Raw genomic sequence first — 15,181 nt, 5'->3', positions numbered from 1 at the left:
CATTGTGAGTAGAACCCAAAAACATCTAAGGAGGTTCCATTCCCAGCCCCTCCCCCAACAGGAACTTAAATCACAGAGATGTGTCAGATGCACAGTCGGGAGCCCATCTGGACCACTTACAAATGCAAGGGACCTAGTCTCTGGAAGACATAGGATTTAACATAAATGTCATAGAACTCAAAGGCATCAGACTATCCTGTATTAAATTCTACAGTGCAGATCCTGATGAACAAAATATCTGTGATGCATTACATAAACAAGCAAGGAGGTGCCTGCTCATTGCGCCCCTCTATGGAGGCCATCAGAATTTGGACAGGGTGCAACCAGCACAGGATAAGCCTCTTTATTTTCTGAGAGTCAGCAACAACTCCATGGACTTCCTGAGCAGATAGTCTGTGACCAGTCATGAATGGTTCCTGTGAAGGTTCATCACGGAGTTGATATTTCATTGTTGGGGAATTTGGGTGATAGACCTGTTTTATTACCAAGGACAATGCCTGATGTCAGAACTTTTGTTCCAGAAGGGCCAGGAGTGTGAGATTGCTACCAGACGCTTTCCTTTTGCAGTGAAATCAAGACCCCCTTTACTTCTTTCAACCAATTCTTCTGATCCCCAGTGTGATATCCAAAATCAGATGAGACAGCACCATGATCGTTCTCATAGCTCTTTACTGGCCAAGGCAATTTTGACTGACACACTTGTCGTAGATATCCATTTATATACCTACTCAGCTCCCAGACTGCCTGAACCTGATTTCACAGCACCACAATCAGATTACTCCTGCCATATCCAAAGTTCCTGCATCTGACAGCCTGAATGTTGGCTGGTTAAGTACCACGGACAGGGACTGTTCCAGACAAGTCGAGGAGATCCTGATACAGAGCTGGAAGGTATCCACTAGAAAGAACCTCTTCCATTTAGTCTAAATGGAAGAGGTTCTATCTCAGCAGTCCAGCATAACCCAAACCCTATGCAGACTTAAGATCCTTGACTACTTCCTGCTTAGGGGTAATGGAAGGATGACAAACGGGAATGAGGATATGGAGGTGGATATTACCACATCTGAGGTAGAAGCCATACTTGAACAGCTTAATGGGACAAAATTGGAGGGCCCAGACAATCTTCATCCGAGAATATTAAAGGAACTGGCGCATGAAATTGCAAGCCCGTTAGCGAGAATTATTAATGAATCAGTAAACTCAGGGGTTGTACCGTACGACTGGAGAATTGCTAATGTAGTTCCTATCTTTAAGAAAGGGAGAAAGAGTGATCCGAGTAACTATAGGCCTGTTAGAGTGATCCGAGTAACTATAGGCCTGTTAGTTTGACATCTGTAGTATGTAAGGTCTTGGAAAAAATTTTGAAGGAGAAAGTAGTTAAGGACATTGAGGTCAATGGTAATTGGGACAAAGTACAACATGGTTTTACTAAAGGTAGATCGTGCCAAACCAACCTGATCTCCTTCTTTGAGAAGGTGACAGACTATTTAGACAAAGGAAATGCAGTAGACCTAATTTACCTAGATTTCAGTAAGGCATTTGACACAGTTCCGCATGCGGAATTATTAGTCAAATTGGAAAAGATGGGGATCAATATGAGAATTGAAAGGTGGATAAGGAACTGGTTAAAGAGGAGACTACAATGGGTCGTACTGAAGGGTGAACTGTCAGGCTGGAAGGAGGTTACTAGTGGAGTTCCTCAAGGATCGGTTCTGGGACCAATCTTATTTAACCTTTTTATTACTGACCTTGGCACAAAAAGTGGGAATGTACTAATAAAGTTCGCTGATGACACAAAGCTGGAGGGTATTGCTAACGCGGAGAAGGACCGGGATATCATACAGGAAGATCTGGACAACCTTGTAAACTGGAGTAATAGTAATAGGATGAAATTTAATAGTGAAAAGTGCAAGGTCATGCACTTAGGGATTAATAATAAGAACTTTAGATATAGATTGGGGATGCATCAGTTGGAAGCAACAGAGGAGGAGAAGGACCTTGGGGTATTGGTAGATCACAGGATGACTATGAGCCGCCAATGTGATATGGCCGTGAAAAAAACTAATGCGGTTTTAGGATGCATCAAGCGAGGTATTTCCAGCAAAGATAAGGAGGTGTTAGTACCGTTATATAAGGCGCTGGTTAGACCCCACCTGGAATACTGTGTGCAGTTCTGGTCTCCCATGTTTAAGAAGGATGAATTCAAACTGGAACAGGTTCAGAGACGGGCTACTAGGATGATCCGAGGAATGGAAAACCTGTCATATGAAAGGAGACTGAAAGAGCTTGGCTTGTTTAGTCTAGCCAAAAGAAGTATGAGGGGGGATATGCTTGCTCTTTATAAATATATCAGAGGGATTAATATTAGGGAAGGAGAGGAATTATTTAAGCTTAGTACCAATGTAGATACAAGAACGAATGGGTATAAACTGGACACTAGGAAGTTTAGACTTGAAATTAGACGAAGGTTTCTAATCATTAGAGGAGTGAAGTTCTGGAACAGCCTTCCAAGGGGAGTAGTGGGGGCAAAAGACATATCTGGCTTTAAGATTAAGCTTGATAAATTTATGGAAGGGATGGTATGATGGGAGAGCCTAATTTTGGCAATTGATCTTTGATTATCAGCAGATAAGTATGCCCAGTGGTTGGTGATGGGATGTTGGATGGGATGGGATCTGAGTTACTGCAGAGAATTCTTTTCTGAGTGCTGGCTGGTGAGTCTTTCCCACATGCTCAGGGTTTAGCTGATCGCCATATTTGGGGTCGGGAGGGAATTTTCCTCCAGGGCAGATTGGCAGAGGCCCTGGAGGTTTTTCGCCTTCCCCTGCAGCGTGGGGCATGGGTCACTTGCTGGTGGATTCTCTGCAGCTTGAGGTCTTCAAACCACAATTTGAAGACTTCAGTAACTCAGGCATAGGTTAGGGGTTTGTTATAGAAGTGGATGGGTAGGGTTCTGTGGCCTGCTTTGTGCAGGGGGTCGGACTAGATGATCACATTGGTCCCTTCTGACCCTAGAATCTATGAATCTATGAAATACATTGGCCTTTCATTCAACTCCATTAAGGTCCACCTCACAGCAATCTCTGCATGCCATCCACCTGTTCAGTTGTGCTCCATCTTTTCCCACCTGATAGTGTTGACATTCCTTAAATGTCCGTGACATACTTAACCAGCAGTCAGAGAACCTGCTTCTGCCTGGGACCTCAGCATTGTCCTCTTGAGACTCCTGAGGTCTCCCTTTGAGCCTTTTTTAGAATACTCCCTTCTTCACCTCACTTTAAAGACTGTCTTCCTAGTTGTTATCTCTTTGGCTGAGAAAGAGAGTGAGTGAGTTCCAGGCACTTATAGTTGACCCTCCCTACATGATGTTTCATAGGGACACCCTAAATTAATCTCCAAGCCGATCTCACAGTTCCATCTGAATCAATCAAGTTAACTTGCCTGTTGTCTTCCCAAGGCCCCACACTGTGTCAGGAGAGAAGTTACGTACACTGAACATTTGTAGAACCTTACTTTACTATATTGACAGAACCAAGCTGTTCAGGTTGTCTCCAGTATTTCTGACTATAACTGTGAGTTCTGAAGGTCAGACCATCTCATCCCAATATGTGTCTCATTACAAGTTGGCTGCTATACCTCTCCCACTGAATATCAAGGCTTGCTGCACCAGAGCTCAAGCAACATCCTATGACTGCTTCAGAAATGTGCCAATTTACTTGAGCTGCAAGGCAGTGACATGGAGTAACTCTCTAACATTTGTATTATACAATGGACTTGGCATCTGCCCGGGCTGCTAAATTTGGGAGATCAGTATTATAATCTCTGTTTGACTGATGCAGCTGATACTCCTCATCCCACTGTTCAGAAGGGGTACTGTTTACTAGTCACTGCAGTGGGGATTCACATGACACATACTCAAAGAAGGAAGACTGGTTACTTACTCCACAGTAATTGTGGTTCTTCCAGATGTTGGAGTTAGTATGTATTCCCCAAACTTATTTTTCAGACTCTCCAGCTAGCAAGGAAGCCGCTTCATCTTTTATGCCCATACAAAAGAGCATGAGGAACTGGAGGGCATGTGTGCAAACCTGACAGACACTGAAGTTCAAAAATATCCAATTTCACGTGCATGAAGTGCATTCATGTCTATACTGGAATCCACACTAACAGTATCTCCACGAACCACAGTTACTGTCATGTAAATAACTGTTCTTTATGCAATTTTCTCTCTGTTACAGCTTATGCACACAAATTATATGACTTACATGTGCAAAATTCACCTTGAAGCTAATTTAGTGATGCATCTGTAGGGAGCTTATATAATTATCTTTGTTCCAGAGCTTACACTATCCTGATTCAATTTCTTTGTACCATTCATGGAGTATTGATCCATAAAGCTCTGTATGGTTTGAATCCTGTTTACTTTAAAGACTGTTGCTATCTTACTATAACCAGTCAGAAGGTGGTTTAAAGAACCAGATCCTCAGCTGAAGTAAATCATTACTGACTTAATGGAAACTGTCATTTTACACCAGTTGAGAATCTGGCTCAGAATCTTTATATGTGTCTGCCTCTTGGCTGAGGGTTCACAGTGAAAGGCCCTCAAATCTGGAATTAGCTTTGTCCTCTGCTCTGACTGAACTGGAGATGTTGATCTTCTGGGTATGTAACAAGGGATGTCTAATTTCCTGAGATTTTTTCTGAGTGGAGTGGAGCTGAGTGAGAAGTTGTGTAAGTCTTTGTTTTAGTGAGTTAAGAAGCTTCTGATACATTGACACTGAGTCAGTCTGCATGCAGTTTTTTAAATGCACTGTACAGGTACACTGTGTACTTATAAAGAAGTAAATAAATGTAGTGTAGTGCAAGTGGTTCTGAGCTATTACTGTTTGTGTGGGGAAGTGATTGGGGGCAAAAACTGTGCAAGTGATTTGCATGCCCAAAGTTACAGAAATGGTATGTGCAAGCTGTTTGGCATTTTGAATATCTTCTCCATAATATAAGTACATTTTTGAGTCCACTTTAACTGTAAGATAAAGTCTCCTTGGTCTAGTTAACCTTCATACCTCTTTGGCCTTGTGTTCATTATTTTTGTGCCAAATATGTTACAGTACGTTATATCAGTCAACTTCATTGACCACTTGGCATTCTGTTTATATGTTTTGTTATTATTTTATTCTAGTTAGACATAACTTTTTGGTACATAGGCACTGGTGCTTCTTGGTAGTGCTTTAACCTTCATTTGAATAGTCTGTGGTTTGAAGGAAGAGACAGTCATTAGAAATTTTTATCAAGAATATTTTGCCATGCTTTTTCTTCATTCTTTCAGCCTTCTTACTTCTCCAACATGTTCTGTTTTCTTGAACTCTTCTTTCCTTCTCCTCTTCTGAAGTTGTTCAAATTTGTTTTTTTAAATCTGGCACTTTTGTTTTCAGTTTTTAGTGCAGCTAATGTAGGTTCTTTTTTAACTACTGCTAAAGACACTACTGAAATGTCTTTGGAACAGGACTGCTTTCCCCATGACTCTTCAGGAACTCTGGCCTGAGTGAATAGGAAGCTCCTCTGACCTAATGGACTGAAGTGAGATGTCTTGATCATTTTAAGGGAGGTGACTGATGCTGACCACAAAGTCACCTCCTTAGGTGGTCGTTACTTCACTAGAGCAGAAGAGCTTGCTTTTCACAGTGGGCTCTTTGACTGACTATGATTCCGTGTTGCTTGTTAAGTTGCTCTTGTGGTGTCCCTCCTTTGACTCACTTGGAACTTCTGTAGTTTCTCTTGGATGTGCTTCCCTGTTTGCTGGAACTGGTGCATCATTGCTATAAACTGGTTCTCTTCCTTCCTAAGCGAAGAGATGGCTGAAGCCCAGAATCTGCTACTTCATGTGTTGACAGTTCCAGTACTGGAATCATGCAGAAGCCTGCTGATGTTAAATCCTGGTAGCTACATTGTGGTGCATGGCAGTTATTGGGTGGGAGGAAATCACCTTTTTTGGGACTGGACTTTTTTTTTTCTGCACTTATTATGGAGAGCTATATGCACTGTAACAGGAAATCACAGATAAATAGAAAAGGAATTTTTCCATATTTGATCACCGACATATTTAAGAGATTCTGTACATTGATAAATACCTTATATTTCCAAAAGTGGGTTTTATTCCCTCTGGGATTGACTTTTAATTTTCCTTTTTGTGGAAGAATGCTTTATTGATTGAGAACACCTGCTACTTTGAAGAGCTTGGATTTTTTTAAAAAGTTCCCTGGTAGCAATAGTATATGGAAAGGCAAGATCAATTAATATAGATCACTCTAACAGCTACATCTAATTTTTAAAGATTGGTAAATCACTAAAATAGTACAAGTGTCAGAATATAATAAAGAATCAAATAGGAAGCTGCTATTTTGACAGCTTTATGAAGCAGATTATTGAAAGCAAAATCAAGTCTCTCAGAAAAGTTGAACAAAGTTTCAAAGTTGTTTTTAAGGTACCCACAGTGTCATGTCTTTGTTACTTTATGATATAGCATAAAATCACTCTAGAGTGCTTATAGCATCCAGTTTGTGTGTCAGTACCTGAAAAGTGTGGTTACCACAGTTGTTATATGTGCTCTTGATAGTCTTTTTATAGAAATGGAAGGGGTCCACAAATGGGAACAGGAATAGTTAAGTGGCTCAAGGCTATTAATTACCCAAAATAAGGTAAACAAATAGATGGTACACCAGAGAAGAGGAAGCAAATGTAGCAATTTCATTGATGCAACATTCTGAAATGATCATATAGATAGTATATATGAAGCATGACATTGAGATTTTTCTTTCTTTTTCCTAGTGTTTAAGTTAAATAGGGGTCTAGTACAAAAGAAGGGGTTGACTTACATAGGATCTCCTGTAGTTCATAGGCATTTTGCCTGAGAAAGGACTGTGCGATGGGAGCTATAGGATGAAAATAACCCTGGTACAGACTACTGTTATAAGGTATGCTCTGTACTGCTTGAGCCCTGAGTTGTGATTGTGACGGGTGCAGTTGCTACAAGAATGGAGTTGGGACTTGTGCAGTGTCTTTAACAACCCAACACAAAGGGAGGGAGGTTTGGGAACAAGGTAGGAAGGAAGTATGGGATCAATGACTATGCAAATCCAGTGGCACTAGTGCTTGCAGTGGTGGCTGCTGTTCCAGTTTCAGTGCTGGAGTAGTAACCATGGAGGGGCTGTGCTGTAGCCTACAAATCTCTCTCTGGGATGGGAGTTGGATTCCATCTGGCCCCTGCCCTAATTTAGTGTGTTACACACATCAGAGTAATTGGGAATTGGATAATTGTCACCAAAAGAAACTAGCTAATAAGTCAAATAAGTCACGACAGGAAGCAGTAAAACAGCTTAACCCTATGTGTTGGAACCAGCTGAGATGGAAATATCTGTAGCACTCCTTTGAAATTTTTTTGGCCAAAAAATCTGGCCAGAGAGTAACTCCTCTCTCTTTGTCCCTACCAGTTGGCATGCTGTTTCTTGTTGACAGCTTCCATTTGCCCTTCCCTAATTCCTCTTTCACTGTCATCTCTTCTCCACTTCACACTCCGCCTGCTCAGCTCTTTCTCAATTTCCAGTTGCTCAAGGACTCCCCTTTCTATCTGACTCCATTCACAAATTATGCAAAGTAAATTTGGAATTAAGAGGTTAATGTCAATAGGTTTAATTAAGTGGTGGTATTTCTGGAGGGAAAATTATTGTAGTAATGCTCTTCTTAAATCAAAGAGATTAATATAGGTTGGATTTCTTAGCGCAGAAGGTGGTCAGCAAAGCCGATATAGAACACATTGCCGTTAGAATATTGGGCTTATATCTCATCATCTTTGTAGAATTTAAACTAAAATGTTTAGCAGTATATTGGGCCTAATTCTGCAGTGCCTCACACACATTTAATCATCATTTAAATCAGTTCCATCTGGGTGGAGAACAGCAATAAATTACAGTGGTAGCATTTCAGAAACAATTGTAAATAACTATGGATGATGCAAGACAGTGAAGAATCAGGTTAATTAGATTTTGGAAAATACAATTTAATTGTCCTTTATATAGTTTGTGTTTTGATTTGCAAATATAAAATTATAACGTGGATTAGTGTAGTTTGAGAGTACATAAGAATGGCCATGCTGGGTCAGACCAAAAGTCCATGTAGCCCAGTATCCTGTCATCCGACAGTGGCCAATGCAAGGTGCCCCGGAGGGAATGAACAGAACAGGTAATCATCAAGTGATCCATACCCTGTTGCCCATTCCCAGCTTCTGGCAAACCAGAGGGTAGGGACACCATTCCTGTCCATCCTGGCTAATAGGTATTGATGGGACCTATCCTCCATTAATTTATCTAAGTTCTTTTTTGAACCCTGTTGTAGTCTTGGCCTTCATCCTCTGGCAAGGAGTTACACGGGTTGACTGTACATTATTTTGAAAAAATACTTCCTTTTGTTTGTTTTATACCTGCTGCCTATTAATTTCATTTGGTGACCCCTAGCTCTTGTGTTATGAGGAGTAAATAATACTTCGTTACTTACTTTCTCCACAGGAGCCATGATTGTATAGACCTCTACCGTATAACCCCCTTAGTCGTGTTTTCCCCAATCTGAGTAGTCCCAGTCTTACTAATTTCTCCTCGTATGGCAGATGCTCCATACCCCTAATCATTTTTTGTTGCCCTTTTCTGAACCATTTCCAATTCCAATATATCTTTTTTGAGATGAGGCGGCCACACCTACATGCAGTATCCAAGATCTGGGCATACCATGGATTTATGTAGAGGAAATATGATATTTTCTGTCTTACTATCTATCTTTTTCTTAATAATTACCAACATTCTGTTCGCTTTTTTGACTGCTGCTGCACATTGAGTGGATGTTTTCAGAGAACTATTCACAATGACCCCAAGATCTTTCTTGTGTCGTTACAGCTAATTTAGACCCCATCATTTTATATGTATAGTTGGGAATATGTTTTCCAATGTACGTTACTTTACATTGATCAACATTGAATTTCATCTGCCATTTTGTTGCCTAGTCACCCAATTTTGAGAGATCTTTTTGTAGCTCTTCGCAGTCTGCCTGGGACTTAACTATCTTGAGTAGTTTTGTATCATCTGCAAATTTGCCACCTCGCTGTTTACCCCTTTTTCCAGATCGTTTATGAATATGTTGAATAGGACTGGGCCCAGCACAGACCTCTAGGGGACACCACTATTTACCTCTCTCCATTCTGAAAACTGACCATTTATTCCTACCCTTTGTTTCCTATCATTTAACCAGTTACCCATCTGTGAGAGGACCTTCCCTCTTATCCTATGACTGCTTACTTTGCTTAATAGCCTTTGGTGAGGAACCTTTCGAAGGTTTTCTGAAAATCCCAAATACACTATATTCACTGGATCCTCCTTGTCCACATGGTTGTTGACCTCCTCAAAGAATTCTAGTAGATTGCTGAGGCATGATTTCTCTTTACAAAAGCCATGTTGACTATTCCCTAACTAATTATGTTCATCTGTGTGTCTGACAATTTTGTTCTTTACTATCATTTCAACCAGTTTGCCCAGTACTGAAGTTAGGCTTACCAGCCTGTAGTTGCCGGAGCCCTTCTTAAAAATTGGCGTCACATTAGCTATCTTCCAGTCATTTGGTATGGAAGCTGATTTAAATGATAGGTTACAGACTACAGTTAGTCCTGCAATTTCACATTTGAGTTCTTCAGAACTCTTGGGTGAATACCATCTGGTTCTAGTGACTTATTAGTGTTTAGTTTATCAATTTCTTCCAAAACCCTCTAGTGACATCTCAATCTGGAACAATACCTCAGATTTATCACCTAAAAAGAATATCTCAGGTTTGGGAATCTCCCTCACCTCGTCATCTGTGAAGACCGATACGAAGAATTCATTTAGTTTTTCCGCAGTGACCTTATGATCCTTGAGTGCTCCTTTAGCATCTCAGTTGTCCAGTGGCCCCTCTTGTTGTTTAGCAGGCTTCCTGCTTCTGATATATTTAAAAAAAAATTTGCTATTACATACGTGTGTCTCTAAAGTGTAGGCAGAGGTAAGCAGGTTGATGGGGAAAAAATCAGAGGTGGCCTGGAAGCAGAGATGACTGAAGAGACAGACTAATCATGGCATAGAGCAGAACACAAAAAGACAAAAGTAGTGAGATTGACCTGCCATTTTAACTTTTTAAACTTTGTATTGTGTTTTTATTTTAGTTCTTATATTTTATACCTTCTCAACGGCCAACCATCTCAAAAAATTTTATATTTCAAATTCAGTACAATGATTTTTTCAATCATTACGCTGTAGACCAGGTTAGAAAGAGAGGGAGGAGATGCCCTGGATTAAAAATATTTAAAATCAATATTTGTAACTGCTGCTTTTTTCAGTTCTTTTTATTTTATCTTTTAATGAGACACACCTAAATAGATTTAAAATCATATTTAATTTTTGTTCTTTCTAATCTGTTATGTAATTAGTCATTTTGGAAGACATTTTAAAATTGCCCAGGGCATTTAATTATGATGAAAAGCTGTTAAAATCTGATTTAGTGAATGGCCTGCATCTGGAGAAAAAATTATAGGAAGTCACTTAAAATACCACAATGCCATTTATAATGGACTTGTGCTGGCGACTTAGTGGTTCCCAGGGAATTATAATCTTGGCACAATTAATTTAAAATAGAACATATGAATAGGTGTTTATTGTTCACATATAATACAGTTGACAATGAAGTTGTTTGAGACAGGTTACATTCTTATTATAGGTGGCGCTTTAGCGCCACCTATAGTTAAGGTTTCCTGATATATTATATATTATTATATTATATTATATTATATTTATTATATTATAGCATTATAAGAGCCAGTTTTCAGTTTCTCATAACTTTTGCCAAACTTTAACCACTTGGCCTAAAATTGTCTGTGGTAGGTATTTGCCTCAGGCTGAATTTTTGTGTGTGCAGAAAGTTTCAGCTAAAATAGTTAAACTGTTTTTAAGAACAAGATTAGGGGGAAATGCTTTTTTTTTTTTTGGCCTGTGTTAACAAAATTTTTACTGCCACTTCACTCAGAAGTTCCAGCACCTCCAAGCTTTGGTGCAGGGCTTTGAAGTTTGTTGGGAGGTGCGCTGGTGCCAAGGTTGAGCCTTTTCTTGTGCTCATGAAAATTTGTCCAGATTTGGACAAGTTATGAGCCTGTGAAAAATAGCAGTAAGCACATGCTCAGTAGAGGCTTCTTAGATTTTTAGCAGCTAAATTCCATGAAGATTCTGCCTGCACTAGGCAGGCTCCAGCCTGGGATTTAGAAGGATTTTCCTGCAATCACAGCTCTGGGCTGCTGTGCGCCATGCTGAGTTTGGGCTCAGACACCTGAACTGAGATCCTGTTGGGCGCCAGGCAGCATGGAAGAAAAAGCTGCCTGATTGGACTGCAAGGGGGTCAAGATCTGAACCTAAGGGGAGAAGGAGAGGAGACTTGGACAAGGACCCTGGGGGAAGAGGGAAGAGACTGGGACTGGAAACTGATGGGTGGGGGAGAGAGAAATTGGGACTGGAAGTTGGCATGTTTGGGAAGCCTGGAACTGGCTGGACCAAGAGACTGGGACAAAGGGGTGGGTTAATGAGATTGTCAGTGAGGAGTCTGGGGAGGGTGATAGGGACATAGTCAGTGGGAACAGAGAAAGAGGTTGGGGACAGGGAAGGTGACTGTAGGCTAAAGTGATGAGAGGAAACATCTGATGAGGAACTGGCAGGGGATTGGACTGGGACTAGTTGGACAGGGAGCTGGTGGGGTGGGAACTGAGAGCAGTTAGGCAAGGAGACTGGGACTTGGTGCAGTGAGGAAATTGGGATGGGAAGTCCAGAGGAGGAGTCTAAGACTTGCTGGGCAAGGAGGCTGAGACTGGAATGAGAGGCCTGAGGAGTGGAGATTGGGACTGGTTGGGTAGAGTTGAGTGAGAAATTTTCTGACTAATGAGACGTCAGTTTGCTGAAGCAAAATGTTTAGTCTAATCTGTTAGAGATTTGACAAAACTTCAGTTGAAACACAGGCAGATTTCCATGGTGAACCTCTGTTTCAGATTCCATGTTTCTGGCAGGTTCCCTGCTCTGTGGCAACTGCCCTAGGAACCTCTGCTGGAGCTGAAACTCCCAGCGTTGCTAGGCTCTATGGCAGGGAGTCATGGGCCTGTCAGATATGCTCACTCCACAGGAGTAGCCCGGGTCATACTGATTGGGACGTGGAGCTGGGACTCTAGGCTATTGGTTTCTCTGGTCTGCAGCAGGAAGATTGCTGAGGCTCTGTATGATAGCTCAAGCCATGGCTCTCAGGGCTTCCAGGGTCCTTCCTGCAGTGCTGGGAGCTTGAAAGTCCTAGGAGTGGCTTCCAGGGCCCACAGGTCTGGGGCAGGCATGCCATGCACACTGCCCTACCCCTCCAAGTGGGCAGCCTGTAGGCACAGGAGTCTTGAATCCATGGGGGTCCCTGACCATGGGACTCAAGCAAAGGGTCTAGCAGCCTGGAGAGCCACAGCTCCAGCCAGGGCTATCCAGAGCTGGCAGGCTCCCTGGCACTGAGTGTTGAATTGAAATTGACATTCTTGTCAATTTGACGGCTCCTGTTCACCCAGTAGCAGCTGTTAAACAGACAAAAATATCAAATTCACATATTTTGTTTCAGGAACACTATGTTTTGATATTTCTGAAATAGTTTTCGGGGAACTCCAGTTCGCTGAGAATTTTCAGTAAATTTGCTTTTGTTCCTAGTCAGAATGAAGGCAAATTAGCAAACTGAAATCTCTGAATTTTGGCCAGCTGTATGGGCAGATGCAGAGAATGGGACCAGGACAAAGAGCCAAGGTGGAGAAGAGACAGGATAAGGACTGGTGGGGAGAGATGGGGCCAAAGGGGTCATTGTAGAGAAATGGGGGAAACTATCATTTCCCAGCAGAGTACACTCCCATCCAAAATCTGGAATGGAACCCAGGATTCTGGAGTCTTACCATTCCAATGCTGTCAGCAAATATCTGTGGAACCCAGTAGCAACATGTCCCTTGATAGTGCTGGTCCATATATAGAATAATAACCAAGTATCAGTTATTCCCTTAGTGCAAGTGGCAGAAGTCTGTGGTGCCTGTTCCGATCCTGACGACTCATGTGAATGTCAGTGTTTGTTTTTAAAAAACTGTACAACATTACACACAAAAAGTTACATTAGAAGAAAGTTAAGGTTGCAAAGTCAAAGCACTGAAAAGTTAGGAAATGCCAGAATGAAGGTTTTTTTGCAACCTTAATTTGGCCCTCTTGTGTACTGTTATTTCCACAGGACTCCTGTCTCATTCAGTGCACAGAATGGATCGTGCTCAATTAATGACAGCTGTTCAATATTTTATTTTCTTCGAATTTCCTCATGGGTTTTAATGGGGCTCAGCACTGTAGCCATGTGAGTGTTTCACAAACAATTTATCTTAACAACAACCCTGAGATGGGGCAAGGGGCAGGCATTGTTGTATCCATGTTACAGATGGAAAATTGAGGCAGAGAGGGATTTACGTCAGAAGTAACCACTAATTGGGGGCCCAGTTTGAGATACCTAGGACCTGATTTTTCAAAGCACTTCATATTATATAGCACTTCATATGTTCCAAGCGCAGCTCCCCTGATTTAAGATGGAGTTGTGGGGGCTCTGAACTTCTGCAAATCAGACCACGGGGTCTCAAGTCAGGCACCCAGAAGCTGAGAAACGTGTTGTTAGTGATCACCTCTGGTTTGGATTAAATGACTTGCCAGGCATCACACAGGATCTCTGTGGCAGAGGCAGAGACAGAATCCACTCCCCCAAAGTAGCATTCAACTGCCTTATCCATGAAACCCTCCATTTAATTCCTGTAATCCCCTTCCTCATTCACTGCTCACCTTCCAACTTCTGGAACAAATGAGGTAAGTATCTACAGACAACAGTCATCATTATACACCCCTGATACATCCCTAGAGCAGGTCTTTCCTGTGCACTGCATGAGAGACAGATGCTGTGGAAAAAAATAGTATGTGATCATGTAATTACAGACTTAGTCATAATACATTCACACAAGGGGGCTGAATTAAGATTGCACAGGCAACCTTAATTCTGGTATTTCCTGATATGTGAGTGCTTGACTTTGCAGCCATAATGTTCTTCTAACATAGCTTTTTGCATGTAATATATGTGCACACATGCACAGTTTCATATGTACACCCACATACACCCTTCCCCTGCACTGGAGAAACACTCCAGGGTTTGCTCCTGAGTGTATGGAATGGTAACTTCCACAACAGTGAAGATAATATCTGAACTAAATGGATGTATCTCAAACTGGAGATCCAGCAGACAGACCAGACAGTGATATATTTTTCCTCTGTGTTGATGTGGCTGGGCCAGTATGAAATGGATTTTTAAATCTTTGCTTTAATGGCTTCAGCACCTTCATTTAAACTTTAGTCTTTGGCTGCTGGTGCACAAACAGAGAATCACCACAAAAACGAGCTTTTTCAGAGGCGATCTCACAGATAAGCTCCCCCAAGCAGTTCCAGGAGTAGAATGAGTTTCTGAAAGACTCCACAGGGATGGAATCTCAGTGAGTTTACAACAAAATCTTTGTAATAAAAGACCAAGCGAATTTATTTATTTTCCAGCTGGCACTCAAGCATGCTCCTGGACATGACACTTACTCATTTTATTCTAACTAACCATTTATATGTTGTGCAGCCTGGTGACAGCAGGAGGAGTTCTGACCCAACTGACTTCTAGGTTGCCACGATCAGCTTCTCCGTGCTGGATTGTCTTAATAATACATTGTTCAGTTGGTGTGTGCAAAGTATTCAAAGCTACATGTGCAAAAATATGTTTGCTGTATAGGGTTTTTAGAAAAGGCAAAAAATATGCTTGCCACAAAGATGCAGTAGTGAAAAGGAGGTGTCTATCTGGCTATTAGGATTTCATAGTGTTTATTGTATTATATAGCACTTCATATAAGGTTTTGTTAGGGCACCTACAGCCATTAGCAGGTTTTTTCTGAAATCCAGATAGATAAAATAATGACTAAAAGCTTTTATGCTGGTTCAGTTGTTTTTGAACATTACAAGGATAGTCTAGGGTTCTTCCCTCTGCCCAAGACTGTTCAGCAGTGCCT

The 15,181-nt window shown here is 41.4% G+C and overlaps 1 protein-coding gene across 13 annotated transcripts in view; it reads left to right on the top strand.

Moving 5' to 3' along the window:
* ANAPC10 (anaphase promoting complex subunit 10) overlaps positions 1 to 15,181 on the top strand; it is a 205,213-nt gene that overhangs the window by 57,793 nt on the left and 132,239 nt on the right. Inside the window, exon 7 of one of the 13 annotated variants that reach the window (XR_007773465.1) lies at positions 4,007 to 4,198. The exons of 11 other annotated variants lie outside the window; for them this stretch is intronic. Coding sequence is in view for 1 of the 2 variants with exons in the window: in XM_050946710.1 (XP_050802667.1) it covers positions 6,896 to 6,940 (45 nt within the window). In the remaining variant the exon portion in view is untranslated. Of the gene's footprint in view, positions 1 to 4,006; positions 4,199 to 6,895; positions 6,972 to 15,181 lie in introns of all 13 variants that reach the window. One more of the 13 variants, XM_050946710.1, reaches the window with a different exon arrangement.

This window comes from Gopherus flavomarginatus, chromosome 3, assembly GCF_025201925.1.
Source record: "Gopherus flavomarginatus isolate rGopFla2 chromosome 3, rGopFla2.mat.asm, whole genome shotgun sequence".
Taxonomy (NCBI): Eukaryota; Metazoa; Chordata; order Testudines; family Testudinidae; genus Gopherus; species Gopherus flavomarginatus.
Note: the sequence above shows the minus strand (reverse complement) of the source record. Positions and strands in the feature narration are given on the sequence as shown.